The 21,673-nt window shown below is 45.5% G+C and overlaps 1 protein-coding gene across 2 annotated transcripts in view; it reads left to right on the top strand.

The window, feature by feature from the left end:
* Window positions 1-21,673, top strand: part of LRIG1 (leucine rich repeats and immunoglobulin like domains 1) — a 115,771-nt gene that overhangs the window by 20,714 nt on the left and 73,384 nt on the right. For both annotated transcript variants that reach the window (XM_047096195.1, XM_047096194.1), the window contains exon 2: window positions 18,126-18,197. In XM_047096195.1, coding sequence (XP_046952151.1) covers window positions 18,126-18,197 — 72 coding nt within the window. The remainder of the gene's footprint in view (window positions 1-18,125; window positions 18,198-21,673) is intronic.

Here is a 21,673-nt window from a genome sequence, read left to right as displayed (position 1 = left end):
CCCCAGGTAGACATGCTTTTGTCTGTTTTACTTAGGGAGAGAAAAACTTCATTTTGAAGGTTTTGGGTATTTTTTTTTTTTAAAGACCAGATCTTCAGGTAGAAATAGAATGGGCAGTACTTATCAGGCTTATTTGGTTTACTTACCACTCCCCCCTGCCCCCCTACCAGTTTGTAATCCCAGGCAGAGGAGGAAATGTTAGAGAACAGAGCAGTGATTATTCTTGCCACGAATCCAGATTCAAGGGTCTGTGTGGGAGCTCATTACACAGTGTTCTCTACCAGGAGAATGGGGGGATTTGCCCACCTGTAACCTCAGGAAACTTGGTGTGCATATACATTTATAGCCAGGTCTGACTATTTTCTCTGCATTTCCTCTGCTCCAGGGCAAGCCTGCCTTTGCTGACAGAGCTTTGCAGCTATAAATTAGGCAGAAATGCAGTACTGAGGCTGTCCAAAGGCAGGCAGGGTAATTGCTCTGGACGGGTTTACAATAGGGAGGTGTGAAGTGCTTGGTGGCAACCGGAAGCTGGGGGAGGGAAGACAAATTGAACTTGGACGGCTTTGGCCGGTGGGCTGACACAGCTAATTGAAAACGCTGGCCCTAGTGGCTTTTAATGGGAAAGGAAGCTGGGGCCTTGCAACGGTTTCCTTTACAACAAGAAATGAGAGGGAGAGGGGCTCATTGAGTTATTCAGGGGCTAGTGCTGAATCTCTGTAAGCATTTAGAGCCTTAGGCTTGGATGTAGAGGATAGGATTCTCTGTGTTTTTGTTTGGAATTTCCTACTCTTGAGTCCCATTCTAGATGAGCCGAGTACATAGGTAGAGGTGGGGATTCCAGGTGGTTGAAGGGACCCTGAGAGAAGGCGTACAGGTACAGCTTGTGAACATACAGCCCCACCTTCGGCGATCCACCAATGTAGGTAGACAGGCCCGTGGGCCATCTCTCAACAAGTGAAATAGAGATTATATGGTGGCCCTCTGTTAGTCCTCTAGTTAGCCAATAGGCATTTTCTAACTCCTCCATTGACCTTAGAGTCTGAATTTGTGGCACGAGGCCTGGGACTCTGCATTTTAATACTGAAGAGGACTTGGCTTTGGAGTCTTAGTGTGAGAGCCATTAGCCTGGACTATGGGCTCTTTGAGGCTCAGCTACACGTCCCTTTGACTCCAAGCCCCAGAACCCTTTCCTCCTGCCCACCTCTGGTCACTCGGTACCCAGGGCTTTCTGAGCTCTGGCCCAGATAGGACGAGGTAGTTCCTTCCCTAGCTGAGCCTTTTCCTCCCTGGAAGCCTTTGCCTGTGGTCTCATCCTCCCTGACTCATCTTTCTCTTCCGGTCTGAGGTTAAACATTTCCTCAGAGGGCTTTCCTAGAACACGCAGGCAAGAGTGGCTGCTATCTTATTCTGGGATAGTCTTGAGAGTACATCTCTGGTTACCTCCTCAGCGTCTGTCTTCCCCTCCTGACTGTGAACTTTTTGTGGGTAGAGGCCAGCTTCTGCAGCATGGTCTTAGAACCCAGAGCCATTCCTGGCATACAGCCGGTGCTTAATAAGCATATGTGTGTTCGTTAATTTCCAGACCAAGTGTGAGTGACCACTGGCTTTTCTGCTGTGTGAATTATCCCAGGCACTGTTCCTCTGTGTCCCTGAAACATCTGTCTACACACACTTGTAGAAATAACCACCGGTTGGCCGTCCTACACATCTTTTGGGTGTGGTGTTACTTTCTGCCTCCCGGGGGTTCACTTGATGCCTTTGAGGGATCATCTGTACCTGCTGAAAGGAGCCGTTTCTTAAAAACAAAAATTAGAAAATGGACCTGTATGCATTTATTTTAAACTTCGTGGTAGCAATTTCCAGAAAGCCCTTTTCAAAGGTGGGATATCACAGGTGTGGAGATGGTGGAGGTGATAGGATCTTCCTTGAGATGTGTGGAAGTTAATGTGTAACCTCTTTTACAAGGTTCATGGGTGTGCATATGGCTGTGCAGCTATCGTGGATTCATAGACTGCCCTGTGCGTCGTGTGTTTGCAGAGGGTTCACAGCTTTGCCACTCACACCTCCAAGGTTGAACTTCCTGTGGTTGAAAAACTAACATAACCAACAACTGAGAATCCTTCTATCCTGCACCAGGATGGAGACACTCAAATAGTGGTTGGCAAAGGCTCCTTAGGTTCCTTCTCCCTGCCCCTATTCTCAACACACATAGGCAGGATTTTAGAGAGAGTGAAACCAAGTGAGATCAAAGAAGAGAGGATTATGTGTCAACTAGTAAAAAAAAAAAAAAAAAAAATTCTCCCTGAAATCGTTGTGCTATATGCTAATTTGGATGTAAATTAAAAAAATAATTAAAAAAATTAGAATAAAAAAAATTCTCAGTATCATATGAAGTAAAAAAAAAATCAAGAGTATGGCTATAAGAATGTCTCATTATTACCCAAATAAATAAAATGCATCATTTCATGACTTCTCAAACTGTTAAATTATGTTTAGAACTGTATTTTCCAAAAAGAGGGAAAAAATTGTGCCTAAATTTGTTTCTCTCTTTGTAATATCAATTTCACTTGGTAATTTTCATGCCTGTAAGAATAAACTGATACTTTCACACACACACACACACACACACACACACACACACACACACACACACACAGAAAAAAGAGAAAAGAAAGAGAGGTGGGGAGAATAAGGTCTGAGGGCAGAGGGAATCAGGCCCTCGGTTTTAGAGGGCAGCTGAGGCAGAGAGGCATGCCTTGTGTAGAAAAGGACGTCTGGTCTGAGATATAGAGCCTTCCTCTAAGATGAGCGGTATTCCATCCATACCTACAGCTCCAGCATTGTTTTGGCATCTTTGGGGATTGTCCATTAGGAGGGACCAGATTAGAAATGAGGGAGCATGATTACAATAAAGTGTTACCAGCAAAGTGGGATAACTTTGTCCTCTCTCTTTGCCTTACTATCACTGTCTACCTGTTCCCTCTGAGGGGAAAATGATTACTGGAGTTTAGATACTGTGAAACTCAGAAGCTGAGTGACCTGGGTAGTGTATAACTGCCTTCACAAATAACATTGTGAGGTACTACCTGCCCCTAAGGGCAACAGAAGCCATCAGTTGAATAAACCAGCTGTTAAGAGCAGGAACATGAGTGTTTGCACAAACCACCTTTAAATTTTCTGATCCTTGATAAATGTCAGTTGGTTTGTGAATTATTAACTTAAGTGTATGTGAGGAAATACTGGCTGCTTAAGTGTCGTGTATATTTTTATGTAAGAAAAAAATAAAACTGACCACACCCTCAGCTGCTACCATTTTGGGCTCAGTGCTTGCCTGCTTTCACTCCACAGGCGTATTTAAAGCAGAGGTAGGAATGTTGGCCCCTCACAGGCCACACGTGGATCATATATCATAGCTCATCACTTGCCATCGTAATTTTGCTTGGGAAGGAACTGAAGTGATTTGCAACCTGTTGGCAGCTATCAGTATGATCATCTTTATTGGGCTACATGGAGTATACAGAGTCCTGGTGAGGGGGTTGGTAGGGATACCTGTCTACTTGGGAAGAATTGTGTATATTGTATCAGAAAAGTAGATTTAGTGCATCACAGGTAGCTGGCTTCAGAAGTCTGTCACTTCCCAGCTGCTTTGCAAGAGAGCTTTCAGGTTCTTTAATTTTTCTCTGGAGAGAGAGCCATCTTTGTCCCGTGCCTCAGTTTCCTTGGTGTGAAAACCTGAAGTTGCCATCCCCCCGTCGCTCCTGCCATGGGAGCACAGTAGTGCGTCTCCTTGGAAGAAGCCAGCATAGCTGATGGAGGGAGCTTCAATTAGCATCCATGGCAGAGAGGAGATTTGAGGACTTTGGTGGGGGAGAGATTGGAGGAATCCACGTGTGAACCTCGTTTCTACAAGGCACAGCTATTTTCAGAGTTCTGAAGGTCACATTAGTAAAACTAGTTATCCCTTCTGACTTTTACCTAGCAAGTGGCATTGTATATAGACCTTTATTTGCAGGTGAAGGGAAGAAGACTCCATAAAGGATTGAAGAGGAGGGAGATTGGAACTGACCAGACAGGGCTGTTGAATAAATAGCACATGTCTTCCTTTGAGCATTACATACCTTTGGATATTGGTTGCTGGATTAAGCCTGCAGTGTAAGTCACACTTAGAAATGCCTGGGTGTGGTTCTAGGGGTTTGGTTACTTCAAGGCCTAGGCTTTGCTCATTTGCAGTGCAGAAAACATGCATGCCAAGGGAGGGGAGAGAGCTGGCGCTTTGTTTCCCTTTTCCCTCTCTTTATTGTCCTCAGGTGCAATGACATTTGATATGGGCAGTTCTCAAATACATTGAGAATACTTATTCTCAAACTGCCGGGATTCTGCTGACATAGACCATGGGCCCCCACAGCCAGCCTCCTTGTATGGAAATGGAAGAAAAGAAATTCAAGCTGTAAATGCATCTCTGTTTTGGGGCTTTGTAGTGGTAAATTACGTGAATGAATAAGTTGAAAAAGTGCCTGGTTTATACCATCATGAATACCTAGGCCTTAGATAAATATTGACACCAGCAGTGTGGCAGGCCGACCATTGGTCTCATGGCCCTAGGAATAAAAGATCTTTTCTGAGGCGCTTGTGACCTTATAAACCACCCTGACAGGTTTGTGCAGGTGCTTTCTGCAGTAGCTCTCTGGGTTTGAGAGTGGGTGGTTTTCTCTTTGTGCTTGTGCAAGCTTAAATCTAACCGAATCCAAACCCGCTCTGGTTTATCGATCCCCATCGAGTGCGCGGCAGGCAAAGTAAGTTGCCAGCGCAGTTTTGCAGAGTCATGCTTGTGTGGCCATGTGGGGCAGACCTGGGCCCGGAGGGTCTTTTAGAAGGGGTGTGGGGGGGGCCGGGCGGTGGGGGGAGTGAGGAGAAGGGAGTCGTCTGGAGGAGTCTTAGCTGGGAAGACAGGTTGGCCATCGAAGCTCCGTGCCTTACGGAGCCGACTGTGCCACACCTCCAGCCATCCTTTATTTGATCTCCTGTATCTCGTGGCGCGGACCAGACTGCCCTCTAACCGAAGAGGCATAGCGATGCCAGTTTTGTTAGTGTGCCCTATGCAGGGAGCCTCAACCCTTCCTCTGAGATTCTCCCTTCCCTGTCGAGAAAAGGTAGTGAGCTTTTTAGAAGGAGGCCAAGCTGTAGTTATTTGACTAAGGGAAGCTGAACAGATACTTGTAACCAAGTCCGCTTTGATTATATCATCTTTAAAAAGGAGTGATTGTGGAAGCAGGGGTGGGGGCTGCCTGTGGGTTCATTGGATAACCAGCGTTGTAACTCAAAGATGTCCCAGCTGGTCATAGGGCAGCTGCCTTAGGTGGCTGCTGTCTGGGTTTGGTGGGGCCTGTGGGCCTTGATGTCCTGCTGAGGTGGGAATTGAATGGCTCTTACTTCTCCCTAGCACACGGAGACGATACAGAGTATCCACACGGAATGTCCGCACCTGGTGTTACTGAGGTTTCCCCAGCCTGAACCTGGGGCTCCAAAGGGAGTCCCTTACGGTTGGTTACCGGTAGGGCTTTCATCAACTTTGGTGGTGATTTACTTGAAAAACAGACTCCCATCCCATAGGTGCCAGTATTTGTTATTTGGTTAATGTATAGCTTAGCAAGCGGAATTTACCGTTAGGACCCACCCTTTAAGACACACCTTTGGGAGTCAGTGACCTGGAACTGCAGACTGGCCTGGGACAGGGAGGAGGGGAGAAGGGCACCTACATGAGGGCCTCTGCGTGTGATGATGCACTGGGCCTCACTGAATGTAACTGGCCCATGTGGAAGAGGTGAGGCATCTTTTTAGAGGCCTTGGTGAATGATTTTAAAAAAGCAGCAGAAATGGAAGCATATTATGACTCCGTCATTTTCACAGCCAGCTTGCCATTTGCCACAGTAAAACTTTTATATGTTCAAGGATGGAAGTCCCATGCATCTGATTCTTTGTGCTTGTAATTTCAGTGAAAAGGAAGTGCCGTATTTTATTAGCAGAAAGCAGTCTGTGTAAGATAATGCATGTTGCAATACTGTGTGGTTGTTGCACTTTGACCTTGTGTCTTCTCAGCCATTCAGCAACCAGGGCCAGAGAAATTTTCGCAGCCCCAGGAAAACCGTGTAGATGGGCTTTTAAGTTTACTGCGTTTCATGACATCTTTGTACCGTTGAAAGAAAAACTTTGCCTTTTGGCTTCGGCCAGGCATTTCATGACACACATAAACTTTAAAAAGCCCAACGGAAAAATTGACAGAATGAGAGCCCAAGTTGATAAGCTAGCTAATAAAGTCAGCGACTTAACTGTTACTCACGAGGCTGACCTATTAAAACTACATTTTCTTTAAAATACTTAGCTAGAGACACTCTCATGCCTCCCTGTAATACAACGGGATGTATTCTTGAAAAGTTGTGGGTAAATTGAGTTTTTGACTTTGGCTGACTTAATACCAGGGATCTGTTCTCTGTATCTGAGGGATCTTCATTTTTAAGTTTTGAGGTAGCTGGGAAAGGAAGGGAGGATGAACCCAGAAGGTAACTTTTGAATATTTGAAATCTAGAAGATGATGTTGAAAGCTTAGAGGATATTGCATTGGATTATTGGATATTTGAAGGAACTTTGCATTTAACCTGTTGATAATGTTGAGTGTCGTGATAAGTACAAGTACCCCTAGATTTCTTATTTGGTTTATAGATTTTGGATGCTCTGGCTTCACACGGGCCTGAAGAGATGTCAGACGTTAGTAAGTAGTGGGTGTGATATCAGTCGGAAAAATGAAACATGCACGTCCATCCCAGGGGAAGCTGATTGAGGACTCCAGTGCATACCCTTGGGAATGTCTTGCTTCCCAGAAGGATTTTCCTTAGGAGTAGCTCTAGCCTGGGAAGGTAGTTACACTCGCTTATGTCATTTGTCCCTTAAGTTTTCTGTGTGTGTGGGCAGGGGAGGAAAGAGATGCTGATAACAGTAAGGTAAGCTGTTGTTTGGACAGATGTATTTGCTTAAAACAGAAAGCTTTCATTTCCTTTTTCCTCTGCTTTCAGGGAGACAGTTAGGCAACTTACTATATATTGCTCTTGTGTAACCCCAAAGTATATTTGCCTAAAATCACCCTTCTAAATACGGTTGACCCTTGAGCAGTGGAGGAGGGGGTAAGGGGTACCACCTCCCCCACCACGACCGCACAGTTGAAAAATCTGTGTATAATTTTTGACTCCCCCAAAACTTAACTACTAATAGCTGACTGTTGACCAGAACCCTTACCGATCACATAAACAGTTGATGAACACATATTTTGTGTGTTATGTGTGTATCATGTACCCTATTTTTACAATAAAGTCAACTAGAGAAAAGAAAATGTTATGAAGAAAATCATAAGGAAGGGGAAATCTGTGTATAAGATCTGCAAAAAAATCTGTGTATAAGTGGATCGACACAGTTCAAATCCGTGTTGTTCCGTGATCAACTGTACTCTCGTTAACAACAACAAAACCCGGTCATTACATGTCCAGAGGTGAGTTACTGCAGTTTTATTTTTTATTTTTGGCATGTGCTTCTGTAACATGAGGTTTGTGTACTATTATTTTCATTGACTGGCTTCATGTTAGAGAGTACGTTGTCAGAAATGGGGGTTCAGAAAGCCACCAAATGCCTCGACGCTTTCCTGGTTCTGGGAAACTCCTAAACAAGACGGTTGAGAGGGTGTGTAATGACTCAGATGGAGGGAAGGAGTTTTTTTGTTTGTTTTGAATATTTTAATGTGTGTCTGTAGTGCTCGGGAAGTAATATGTTATTGGAGTATTAGAGGTTTCATTTCTGAAGAATCCAGAGTCACTGGTATAGAATTTCCTGATCCCTTTATCCCGGTGAAATCCTCGGCCGTACCTTCTGCCAGAAAGACAGGCTTGGAATTTGACCACCCTGTTCTTGTGACCAAGAGTGCTATTTTATGGGGCTGTGTTAAAACAGTTATTTTCCTCTCCGAGAGCCCTTGAGTGAGGGCACGAAGTGTGTGAAATCACTCAGTGTTAAGTGGAGAATCATTTCAGTGTGTTGGGAAAGGAAATCGATCACAGTGTCACTTAGAGTTGGTGGTTGGGCCAACGTTTACACAATTCTGTTGCGTGACGCATTCAGTCGAAGGAGGGTTTATAGGACACGGCTAGTTTGCATCTTTCGTACGTGAAACCAAAGTTCATGAATTTTAAAGCCGCGTCATGCTTTTAGTAAACACCTTAGGTTTTGCAGTGGTGGTTCTACAGGAAGCTAATCTTCCTGCAGATGTGTGTCAGAGCCGAGGGCTTCAGGTGGAGGTGTTAGGAAAGGAAAACCGTAATCCATGACCAGAGGGCACTGGTCGACTTCACAGAGCGCTTGGTGAAGCAAGGAGTCCCCATTTATCCCCTAGATTCATGTGTCCCTCACTTCTGTCCCTTTGACGGACTTGTTTTAACTGTACAGAAGCAGAAGTCTCTGTTTCCTGCTTCAGTAGAGCAAGGTTTTCATTGAGGAGAGTCCCCCTCCGTCCTTTCACTGCGTGAGCTCCGGCCCCTAAGTGTGCTGCCAGAGGTGACTCCGGCTCTGGCTTCATTTCCTTCTCCTCTAGTTCCTGATTGATGAGCCTACTGCTTGCACTGGACCGCCTGGTGCCTCAGGACGTGAGGGCCACGTTGGACAAGAGATTGATGAGGCAAGGGTGCACTGGTCCTATCGTGGGCACGATGAGTGTGGAAAGTCCTGTAGAGCTGAAGGACTCTCTGAGAGGGCAAATTTGTGACCCCTTTTCAGAGACGATAAAATATAAAGTAGGTGACCAGACTCTCGACCTCTCTCCTCGCCTCCCCATTTCCAAGTCTCTGCAAAGCCACTTCTGTAATAGCAAAACCAAATGGTGGCTGTAGCCACCTCTTCCCTGCTGGGGTGGTCATGGGTGGCGTTCCCTACGTGACGGGTTTGTGGGACGGTCAGCCTGTGGCCAGCAGCTATTTCCTGCTCAAATTCCCTTTGTTTGTGAAATACCCACCAACCGCAGAGCTGGTGAGGCCAGAGTACCTCCTCTTAATTAAATTAATTAATCTTTACGGATTAATGATGCACATACCAAATGTACCAAGAGAGCGTTACGGGCTGTTTGTGGGCTTCCTCTCCAGGACCACCGCCACAACCAAGCATGAGACGAAATACACTCAATTATTTTGTCTCTTCAGCCAAACCAAGATTTGGGTAGGAAAAATAGATCCTCAGATCTGCTGCTTTAAGGCATGTTATAGAAAGCTAATTCTGATTACTTTCAGAGGAGGTGGGGCTCTTGATTCTTTTGATCAAAACTTTTGAGTAGGTGAGCAACTACTCTGGAAATCAACTTTAAATGGCCCTGTAGATTAATGGTCACGAGGGGCCTGGCTCTGGGCTTTGTTTAGGTTTATGTAACCCTTGACATAACTGGTGGGTTGTGATCCGACGACATGGGCTACTTTTCGCTACTTTGCCCTGAAACTGTTCACGTTTTGCCCTTCTCCTTTCTAGGAGGTTCTGCCTTTTTGGCCTTTTGTTCATCTAGTTTCATACTTACCACAGCTTATTTTACTTTGCGGGCCTTATTTCCCAGTATTCTTCCTCAAAAACCATGCTCCTTTTCTAGTCTTTTTCCAGGGTTCGCTAAGGCCTTGCATTTCCTGATTAACCTTCCTCCTCACAGCTGATCTTCCCTGCTTTGAGCACCATCTGGACTCGGTGGTATCCATACCGAAGATGACATTACTCCCCCGGGAACAGGCAGATAGTGTAAATGAGTCAAGAGGTCTTGGGTGAGACAATAAGAGTGGTGAGGTCTGCGGTCATTTGGAGTACCTGCGAAATAAATGTAGCTGATAGCTATCAGGCATGCTGGCCCAGTAATTATTTTCAAGAGAAACTGCCATTTTAATTTTTTTGATGAAACTTTTTCTCCAAATACCCTTCAGTCAGAAACCAACAAATTTCCCTGCAGATCTGCCTTGGCCCAAGAGCCACCAATTGGCATCATTCCCAAGATGCTTGTCATATTAGAGCCTTTGGCCGTAATTATTTGGTTCACAGTCTCATCTGACCCCTCGGCTGTAAATTCCATTAGGTCACGAACTAGATCTTATCCCAGTTGGTATCAGAACTTGGCACAGTGCAGTATACATTATACACAGACATTCAGTGAATACTTGTTGAACTTGACATCGGTTGGGTGCTACAGGACCAAGACTTAGACCTATATTCGAATTATCCATGGGTAAGATGTATGTACCTTTAAGATAGAGAAGGTCACATTAAGTCCTGTGGGATAACAGAAGCAGGCAGAGGTGACTTCTCTCAGGTAATGTCTTAAGCATTAGAATTCAGAGGTTCACACTGGTTTCTGTTGCTGATTTTAAGGAGTAAAAGCAGTCACTCATTGCGGGGTCTTTATGTGGCTGCAGTGTATTATCTCTTCTTTTCAGTTGCGTGCAAGCCTCATGTGCATAGAGAATTATCAGTGTAACATTTTCAGAAATTGAAGTGATTCATTACTGATTCATTCTGGACCAAAAGCTTACAAAACGAGCATATGTCGGGGCACCTGGGTGGCTCAGTTGGTTAAATGTCTGGCTTCAGCTCAGGTCATGATCTCATGGTTCATGAGATCAAGCCCCACGTCGGGCTCTGTGCTGACAGCTCAGAGCCTGGAGCCTGCTTCCAATCCTGTGTCTCCCTCTCTCTCTGCCCCTCCCCCACTCGTGCTCTGTCTCTCTTAAACATAAACATTAAAAAAAAAAAAAAAGAACCAAAAAACCAAAATGAGCATATGTAGTGAGTTGATAGCTGAATGATAGTGCATTTGATTGTGTGCAGAATGTGTTTCTTTTTCCAGGCCTCAGTTTAGGGACTATGGGGCTACTTAGCTTACTGAAGAGAGACAATTCTTGGGTGAGGATGCCAGAGGAAAAAATTCTAATTTGAGATGCAATTTTAATTATTATTCTCAGTATAAGCCTTTAATGCATACGATCAGCCTATTCAGTTGTGGCTTTTGGAAGCATCATAACAGAAAAAAAGATAGAATGAGCATTCAACATTGCAGATTGAAAAAGAAATCACTTAGTCTCATAAAACCTTATAACGTGGGTCTAGGGAACATAATGTGATCTCATTGGAACTTGATGTGTACCACACGGAATTTCTCAGAAGGTAAAAATGCAGCAGACATGGCCTTAAAAGCTTAAGGGATTAAGTAACTTTCACAAGTTGTATGTTCTTCCTCACTCACACCCCTTGAAATTTGAAAGGACCCATCAGTTTTTCCCAGGGAGTTCTAAGTAGGAGACTCTCTCTCTTATTTTTTTTTAAGTTTATTTTTTTATTTTGAAAGAGAGTGTGAGCACCGGTGGGGGAAGGGCAGAGGGAGGGAGGGCGAGAATCACAAGCAGGCTACGCGCTGTCAGGAAGGAGCCCGACATGGGGCTCGAACCCACGAGCCAGGAGATCATGACCCGAACTGAAATCCAGAGTTGGCCGCTTAACTGAATGAGCCACCCAGGCGCCCCAGGTGACTAATAGGTAGCAAGCAGTGCAGTTTTTGAGGTGAGCAGAGATGTACCACTGGGGCCCAGGTTTCTGGACAAACAAGGGGTTTCCAGGTGAGTCCTGGGCGCCCCCGCGGTGCGCCCTTAGATGGCTCATTGGATCGCTTCACACTTGTCTTCCAGGCTGTTATTTGGTTTAGCAAACATCTGAAGGCTCAAAATACGCAAAGTACCGCGACGTTCAGGAGGCCAGACGGGGTTGAGTAACGGCAAATAGGCTGGCCTGACAACCAAACTGAACAGGAAAACCTCACTCCCCAGGGAGTGCTTGTCCCAAATTTAGGACCAGTTCCTTCTACTGTGAGTTACGACTCGCGTTAATGTTGAAGAATACAGCCGTGCGCTGGCTGTGCTGCCCTTCCGAGCTGGAGGTTGTGTGTGTGTGTTGTCAGTGGCCGGTGAGCAGCGCCTGTATTTGACCATGAAGTGCTAGCAATGTCGTTGGGCTCAGGTCTCACCATGGCTCCTTCACAAGCAAACGGAACTTTTAATCACTCAACTTCCAACAAGTCAATGAATTATTGTTCTCCAGCTTTGAATAGGGTTTGCCACGTTTGTAATACGTGGTTCTGGTTGTAATCCAGGAAGATGCTGGCCAGATTATGTAAATACTGATTAAGCCTATAGAATTACACTCAAGGGGCATTTTTATTAAGAGTGTCTTCCTCGTGAATTGAATTTTCAAAGGCCCTGTCCTCTGTTGGGTTGGTTAAGAACTTGGTGTGCCCAAAAGGTGTCTGCTAACATCCGTGTCCATCCCCCCACTGCAATTTTTTTTTTAACGTAGGCTTTGTGCCCAGCGCGGAACCCCATGCAAAGCCCAACACGAGACTTGAACTCATGACCTTGATCAGGATTAAGACCTGAGCTGAGATCAAGAGTCAGACGCTTAACTGACTGAACCACCCAGGCGCACCGCCCCCTTCCCCGCCCCACCCAAGCTCTTGAATTATTGGGAAATTCAAATTTATTTTTGAAATCCCAGTTTCTTCTGTCAGTGCCAGTTCACTTTAAATATGCATTAATTCCTGCCATGATTTCATTGCAGCACAGTTTAACGGAAATCTCAGCCTTGATGGAAATGCCCTCTGTCTGCATTGTGCCCTTTCAGTAGCCAGTAGCCACACGTGGTGGTTGCACACTTGGAGTATAGGTAGCGTGACTGAGGAACTGAATTCTTCATTTTGTGTGCTCTTAATCACTTTCAGTGTAAATGTCAGTAGCCGAGTGGCTAGTGGCTCCCGAACTGGACTGCACAGGTTTCCATAATGGTGGGGATAGCTCAGCTGTTTAAAGACTTAGTGCTTCTAAATCAGTGGGGTCGGTGGGTGGGGGTCCTTTGTCAGGAGAAATGTTCCTCAAGCAGATTGTTGCCGGGCACTGTTAAAACAGTTTGCTTCTCAGACCCAGATAAAACCGGGCTACAACTTGAGCTGTTCTTTGCAGAGGTGCCTCTTGTGTGTTCTCCAGACGGTGGGCCGGACGGTCATCTTTCAGCGGATTAGCTGAAGAATATCTACGGCTCGGCTCAATTGTTGGTAGATCTGCGCACCTTTTGTACCAGAACAGGGAACATTTCTGTTATGACAATGGCTGACAAAATGTTTAGTGAAAGCTGCAATTGGCAGTAACTAAATTCCCTGAGGTTTCTTTCCAGTCCTCTTTGCTACTGAAAGGTGCAGAAATGCTTTTGACAGCATCTGTCCTGCTGACAGATGAATTGTTTTGACAGGAGAATCTGAAACCTTCAACTGAAGACACATTCACATGCCGGGCCTGGTAAGGGGCGATCGTGTTTGGAGAAATAAGTGAGATGCTTTAGATTTGTGTGCCTGTCAGCTGCCACCTGAAAGAAAGACCTCATGAAAGATTCCCCCCCCCCCATTAACCCTTTGATTGTTCTTCTGACCCGAGATGAGAATTCAGACCCTTCTCTGCACAATCCTTGGGCTGAATAAGTGCATTTCTTCAATTGTTGAGAAATGAGTGATGTTAATGAACATAGCAGTCAAAGGGTTAAAAAAACTCTATTTAAATATTATGCTGAGATATCAAATCATTATGTTGTGTACCTGAAACTAATGTAATGGTACATGTCGATGATGTCTCAATAAAAAATTATAGTGGGAGGGGCGAAAAAAAAACCAACCCAGTGCTGATGGCAGCATTCTTGATAATAGCCCAAGTAGCCCATCTGAAACAACTCAGATGTCCATTAGCTGTTGAACGGATAAACAAAATACAGGCTATGTGTCTGTAGATACACACAAAATAGAATAATATTCAGCCCTAAAAAGGAAGGAAATTCTGACACATGCTACAACATGGACAAACCTCCAGGACCTTATGCTAAGTGAAGTAAGCCAGACACAAAAGGACAAATACTGTAGAGTTCCACTTATGTGTATCCAGAGTTGTCCGATTCAGAGAGACAGAAAGTAGAAGTGAGGTGCCAGCGTCGGGGGGAGGGGAGCGTGGGGAGTCCGTTGTTTACGAGGTGCTGAGTTGCAGTTGGAGATGACAAGGTTCTGGAGACGGATGCTGGTGATGGTTCTACAACAGTGTGACTGCACTTCATGCCCCTGAGCCGCACACTTAAAAGTGGTTAAGATGGTAACATTTTGTGTATTTTACCACAGTCAAAACAAAACAAAACATGTTGAGAGTTTGTCTGGCTGAGACGAGCAAACCAGAAAATGTCTCTGAAGATTTTGTTGCAGATGATGTTGGTCAAGGAGGCTCCAGTAAACACTTTGCCCATCTCCTGATAAAGCAGGTGAAGATCAACAGCGTGTCGCAGTTTTCAGGACCCGTCACTTTTCAGACCTCAGAACTAGGCAGCTCTGTGTCCAAAAGGGGAAGCCATTCCAGGGGACCTGAGCTTCAACCTGTCTTCTCTTTGTAACTGCTCATAGGCCCTCTGAGAGAATTCCCCTTGAGAACCAGTCTGCTGACTCTCACTTGTTGATAACATGGCTTTTCTAGTTCAGTGAAAGTCAAAAAAGTGGCCTCATCCAGGCTGACCCAAGCGAGAGCTTAAATTTCCACTTACAGGCGTCTTCATCTTCTCTGCTGTTTACCAGAATCTCAACACGAGGTCTCGACACCGTTCAGCTTCTTCATAAGGCTAGCTTACAGAAGACCCTTTTGCAAGTAGCCTTGTGTAGAAAGCAGAATTTACACATTATTGAAGTTTAAATGAGTGTTGTCTGCTCTTTAGAAGAATGATGGACCAAGCGGTGTCATGCTTTAAAAATGGTTTTATTCCGGGGCTCCTGGGTGTCTCAGTCAGTTAAGCGTCTGACTGTTGATTTCGGCTTGGGTTACAATCTCAGGGTTTGTGAGGTAGAACCCCACCTCGGGCTCTGCCCTGACAGTGTGGTGCCTGTGTGGGATTCTCTCCCTCTCTCCCTCTCCTTCTCTCTCTGCCCCTTGCACGCATGCTGTCTCTCTCTGTCTCAAAATAAACATTATAAAAATGGTTTTCTTCTAATACCAAGTTGGTGAAGAATGTGGACATAAGGGAAGTAATTTCATTCCAGATAGTTTCCCAGTTGATTGCCTGAGACTGGTTTCCCCCCTGGCCATGTATATAAGCCAGAAGCAAGACATTCCTTTTGAACCTAATTGCCTGAAGAGTCAATGGCCCAGATGTGAGGTTAACAACTGTGGTCATTAGTCCAGATATGGCCTGCAGGTACGTTATGTTTGGCCCATCCTGAGTTAGTTTCTTTTTTCTGTTTTGTAAGAATTAAAAAGATTTCACCTAACAATTCAGAATTTAAGCTTCTCTTGGAAGTGGAGAAGACTGGTCTGCATTGCCCTCGTGTCTGGAGACCGGAGCGAACGCCCCCCATTGATGGGCAAGCCGGCACTGTTGTGTCAAGCTTCTTTGCACACCTGGCAGGGTGGCTGTCCTTGTGACTTACTTGCCTTCCAGGCCTCTGGCCTTTGTGATTTCTGAGTCTTCCCTTGATGTCTCCTCCAGCTCAGATGATACAAACGTTGTGGACATTGTAAACTCACGTTATCTCCAAACCCAGAAAAAGTATTTCCACCCCCTTGTTGATGATAATGTGCTCAAAATAGAATAAAATTTCAGTCTGTCCCCCTCTGATGGGGGGGGGGGTTCTCTCCATTTGTGGATTTTCTCTTTCAAGTCTAACCTGTTGATTTCTGTGAACCCGATCATAAATACCCCCAAGCACAGACAAGCTCACGCTTGACTTCAATATGTGGTTTAAAAAATTACCACCTTCAGTTTTTATAGTAACATAATCTCTGGACAAATTGCTTTTAATTCAGGCTGTGCCCTGAACACAGATGTACCATTAATTTCAAGTGCCGTCTGATTTTTATTTAGATGAATGTCTTGAGTTGTCAGAGAAATGGCCATCAGCTCTAGGTTAGCATTGATTGGAATGTCTCTGGAGGGAGTGAGTTTATTTTTTTTTTTTTTTAATTTTTTTTTTTCAACGTTTATTTATTTTTGGGACAGAGAGAGACAGAGCATGAACGGGAGAGGGGCAGAGAGAGAGGGAGACACAGAACCGGAAACAGGCTCCAGGCTCTGAGCCATCAGCCCAGAGCCTGACGCGGGGCTCGAACTCACGGACCGCGAGATCGTGACCTGGCTGAAGTCGGACGCTTAACCGACTGCGCCACCCAGGCGCCCCTGGAGGGAGTGAGTTTAAAAGCCAGTTGCCACTTACGTGCCGTGTAGATGATAGACCGGAAACTCATGATTCTCAGTACTGTTAATTGGCAGTGATGCCAGTGGAATTAATAGCTGAGATGAAAAACGTTGACCTGCTCAGCATACGTGGGACTGGGCGTATTTCAGTGGCAGGGAGCAGGCGTAACGTGCACCAAGTTCCCACTTGGACCACGTCTCTGTGGATCTCTGCTTCTGAAAGATCAGGCTGGTGTGGGCTGAGGGCTAACCCGAGAGCTCTGCTGAGCCAACACAGGTCAGCTTGCTCCGTGTGCACCTCTCAGGGTAGAGCTGGGGGATGAGAGCGGGGAGATGCACTTCCTGAATGATCGTGGCAGCTGCCGTCTTCTCCAGAAAGCTGCTCGTGTGCGAGGTTTTCACTGCCTTTTGTTCAAACTGGCCATGAATCTCCTGTGTGACTGTCCCTCGCAGTATTTACTCATTGATGATAGGCATGCCGTGTGTTCATGGATAGTCTTATGATTAGGGACTTGAAAGGTGTCCACTTTCAAAACAGGTCTTCAACTTGGACTATGCATCTTAACAATTTTTAGTTGCAAGTTCTTGCTTAGACCAGGGGTTTCTCAACCGGTGAATAATTACCGTGAACACTTAGAGCTGGATAATTGTTGTCAGGGGCTGCCCTGTCCATCGTAGGATGTTGAGCAGCGTCCTTGGTTTCCACGCACTGGATGTGTGTAGCAAGCCTCCCACCCTCCTTTTTCCTGCAGTTGTGACAACTAAAAATGTCTCCAGATATTGCCAAATGTCATCCCTGGTTGAGAGCCACTGATTGTAGACAGTAAAGGGTCAGTTCCTGACCCCTCTTTTTTTTTCTTTACTATTGCTTGATATTTGATGCTTGAGTAAAATATTAATTTTTAAAATGCCATTTAGAATAGCCTTGGATCTGATCCAGCCTTGGACGTTAGGATCGGCACACTCTAATGTAGGTAGAGGTCTGGCTTACTTTAGAATTTCTTTAAAAGTTGCCAAACAGAGGGGCACCTAGGTGGATCAGTTGGTTAAGTGTCAGACTCTCGGTTTTGGCTCAGGTGATGATCTTGCAGTTTGTGAGTTCCAGCCCTGCGTTGGGCTTTGTTTTGATGGTGTGGAGCCTATGTGGGATTCCCACCCCCCCGCCCCCTGTCTCTCTGTTTCTCCCCTTCTGTCTCTCTGTTTCTCTCTCTCAAAACAAATAAATAAACTTAAAAAAAAAAGTTGCCTGGTGGAGGGGTGCTGGGGTGGCTCAGTTGGTTAAGCATCTGGCTTCGGCTCAGGTCATGATCTCACAGTTGGTGAGTTTGAGCCCCACATTGGGCTTTCTGCTCTCAACACAGAGCCCACTCTGTATCCTCTGTCCTCTACTCTCTCTACCCCCCCCACCACTTGTTCTCTCTCTCTCTCTCAAAATAAATAAATAAACTTAAGAAAAAGAGAGTAAGAGGTAAGGTGATCAAAAAAAAATTTTAAAGGGCAAATGTCCAAGTCATTTAAAAAAATCAAAAAAGTTGCCAAATGGTGAAATGATACAGATTGAAATCCATTTGGGTTTAGCCAGCCTCATTGATTGAGATTTTCACAGTGACTTGTTGATGGTTGCAAGTGAGGAGAAGCAAGGTCTGTCAGTGTCACTACTGATAAGGTGACTTACAGTCATGTACGGGATAGTAGCAATTCTAAGGGAGAGGGCCTGCGGGCGCGGAGTAGAAAGATTGCTGAATTTGGGGTGTAATGCTGCATGCTGATTTAACTTTCTTTCTTTCTTTCTTTTTTTAATGCTCTTCCTTGACCAGAAACCTGAGTTACAACAGACTTTCTGAGATTGATCCTTCGGGCTTTGAGGACTTGCCGAATCTACAGGAAGTGTGAGTATTTTCTTCTAAACCTGCGGTTGGGGGTGGGGGACTGAGAGCTCCTTGGGAAACCCTCTCCTGTTGCCACGTTGCTCACTTCCTGGGATCAGCGGTCTAACCTTGTTGGAAAGAACATTTGCGTACTGGCTGTTGGTGACAGATTGTACGGCTTACTGAGCTCCTTGGCTGCAGCCTCTGTCTCTTCCTAGGCAGTCGGCGATGGGTGTGCTACAATCCATGAGCAATCGCGGAGCATGGTGGGTGTCTAGGAGGGTCCCCTCCTTTGTGGGAAACCTTGTGGACCAGCTGTGTTGGCACACCTCACTGGTACTTCCCTGCATTTGCCAGGGAGGTAGAGCAGCCTGCTCAACAGGTGCATACGGGCCAGCCCACCCCTTCTGCATCCCAGGAAACAGGTAGAGAAGAGTGGACAACAGAGGCTCGCTCTTCCCTCCCATCTCTAAACAGAGCTAGGCATTACTACTGCCTTTGTAGCTCTCAGCCCCCGGCCTCCGTGCAGTGCCCTTTAAATCAGCCATCACTCTTTCCTTCTTCTCGACTAAAGAATTCTGCTTGTAAAGTAGATGTCAGTGTTATCAGGAATTTCAGTTCCACGGGGACTTTTGAGAAACTTCTACATAAGTCATGCATAACTACTGCAGAAAATTTAGAAACTAGCACAATATGTAAAGACTTAACGCTTACTTTTGTGACTACTTCATCATGTACGTTAAAATATTAAAACCGTCTCATTTTAATTTTTATGTAAAACTACTACACATGGATAGTCCGTAAATTATTCACCCGGTGCTTTTATTGTCAGGTATTTTCAGTAGATCTTATTAGATAAGTGCTTTACACACTTTGGTCATTATGTGTGAGCGATAAAAGCCCTTGTTTATTATTCTTTGATTTCATTGCTGGGTGATTTGTCTAGAGGAAATTTAATTTCATTAGCTGGTGCAGCTACCCCCAACCCCCGTGTCCACATTGTCCAAATCGTGTTTATGACTTCTGTGTCTCTTTAAAAAAATGTTTAAACTTCCAAAGTAAAAGAACTTCATAGTTGGAAGGAGCCCTTGGGAATGCTCTGTCCAGGACCTTAATTTTCCTATGAGGTCAACAGCCATTGGAGGGAGCAAAGAAGTCTGAGGTAGGTCACTGCACTAATTTTCATAATTAAATACAACAGACTACTGTTATGTAAGCAACAGAAACTTATTTTCTCCCAGTTGTGGAGGCTGGAGGACCAAGACCAAGATCCTGGCAGGTTGGTTTCCTGCGAGGCTCTTTCCTGGGCTTGTGATGGCCCCGTCCTCGCCGCCTCTCCTTGTGGCATTTCCTTCAGATGGGTGTGTCCCTGGTGCCTCTTTTGTGTGTCCAAATGTCCTCTTCTTAAAAGGACACACAATCGTATTGGGTCAGGGCCCATCCATATGACCTCATTTTACCTTAGCAAGTTCTTTAAAGGCTCCGTCTCCCAATATAGTCACATTCTGAGGTGTTGAGGGCTAGGACTTCAAAATAGGGATTTTAAGGAGACATGCTTGAGCCCATCATGGCCGCCCAACGTGATTAACCGAGTCCATCAAGGAGCCAGTGCCTTTTCTGGACCTAGGCTGTCTTTACCGTTCCTGGTTAGGATATTCGACTCTGTGTGTTAAGTCTCAAAGTGTAGAGATTTTCTTTTAGAATTGGACAAAATTGAAATTGGGGTATTTCTCTTGGCATCATTTAAGCTTTCATTTAACATTGACTTGAGTACTTCCTGTGTGCCAGGCACTTCTCTGGGCGCTGGGGGTACAGGAACGAGTAGGGCAGACAGATAGGGGCTACGACTAGGGTGAGGCAAGTGAGGTGTTGCTGTCAGGTGCTCACGGTTAAGGGGATGCCACAAACTCCGCATCCGAGATGAAGAATGTTTTAATACAGTATTTAAAATACCAATACATGGTCAGTTAAGCGTCCCACTCTTGATTCCAGCTCAGGTCATGATCTCACAGTGCGAGAGTTCGGGCCTGGAGTTGGGCTCTGTGCCGACAACACAGAGCCTGCTTGGGATTCTCTCTCTCCCTCTCTCTGCCCCTCCCCCACTGACATACACGCGCTCTCAAAAAGAAACATTCAAAGAAAATAAGCAAATAAATAAAAATTTCAACACAAAGGCAAGACAAAATCTTTGGTGAATAAAACACATGGTTTAAGTAAAGTCAGGATCAGCATTCCTGATCTTTCCTTTGGCTCCAGTCTCTAGCACGAATTGACACAGCACTGTCGATGATATGACCCTGTCTTGATGTGAAAACCTTGATATTTTGTTTGTCGTGGATTTTTTTTTGCATTCATTTTGATGTTTTAAGAACACCGCGTTAAAATATCTTTGATCCTGGCCACTGAGGTTTTGGGCATGCCCCGCTGTGTGGCCTGCCCCACTTGACCCAGTCCCAGCCCTACTGACAAATCTCTCCTCTCACAGAGCTTACGTTAAGGTGGGGGAAGACATATGCTGGACAAGGAAATAGTAAGATGTACCGGTGGTAAGTGTTAACGGGGAATAGGACAGGGTCATAGGAGGCTCTTTTCTTTTAAAATTACGGAGGTGTGGTAATGGAGCGTGGGTGGTCAGGAGGGTCACAACTGAACTGATGTGAATGATGCAGTCTAGAGGAAATATAAATTCAGGGCTCCAGGAAGGAACAGGACCAGAGACCGTGCCTGGCATGCATGACAGGAGGGGCTGTGACCAGGGCTTGGGTCCTGGAGGGCTGTATTGGGTTATAGTTGGAACCATCATTGACCGCCATCAACTGGACTTGTGCCGGATGCTCCGGCAAACATTTTCCATGTTGTTCTCTCTCCAGCTCTCTTGTTACATTTCTTCCTTCCCCACGTGGGCTTTCCGCTTTTGCTTTGGATCCCTTGACCTCTGGCTTTTCGTTCCCTTCTGCTTGGTGCTTTTTGGAACTTACACCCCACCCAGATCTGGAACTGAGAGCATCAGACTTCCACCTGTTTCCTTCACTGGGGGTGCTGGTTATGAGTCTTAAAATAATTTTCTTGCCTGGCAACAGTCCAGCCATCGTAGCAGCGCCTGAGACGAACCCCTGGGTGAGTGCTACCTCACGCAGTCCCTGTAACACCTCTGTGACACAAATTACTTTCTTCACGGTGACTTCCTCCACTTGACAGAGGAGGAAACAGAAGCTCAGAGAGGCTAAATAAACCTGCACAGTGTTGGAAGGGTGGTGAAGCTGAGGGTTGAACTCCAGTCCGTTTGAGCCCCAGACCTGTGCTTAAGTGGAACGCTGGAGCGTGCTGCCCTAACTTCCCGCACGCCTCGCTTAACCTGCAGCCTTCACCTGAAGATCTGAAAGACCGAAAATCCAGTGTTTATCTCCTGGTATCACTCTTTCTTTGCCAGTCTTCTCTTTCTAGGTCCAGACTGTTTCCTCTTACTCCTCTGGACCCCTTGTCCCCCGTGCACTGTC

The sequence above is a fragment of the Lynx rufus genome, unplaced genomic scaffold, assembly GCF_022079265.1.
Source record: "Lynx rufus isolate CCGP_SWC_20201006 ecotype Redwood Valley unplaced genomic scaffold, mLynRuf1.p SCAF_4, whole genome shotgun sequence".
Taxonomy (NCBI): Eukaryota; Metazoa; Chordata; class Mammalia; order Carnivora; family Felidae; genus Lynx; species Lynx rufus.
This window is presented reverse-complemented; position numbering and strand designations above follow the sequence as displayed.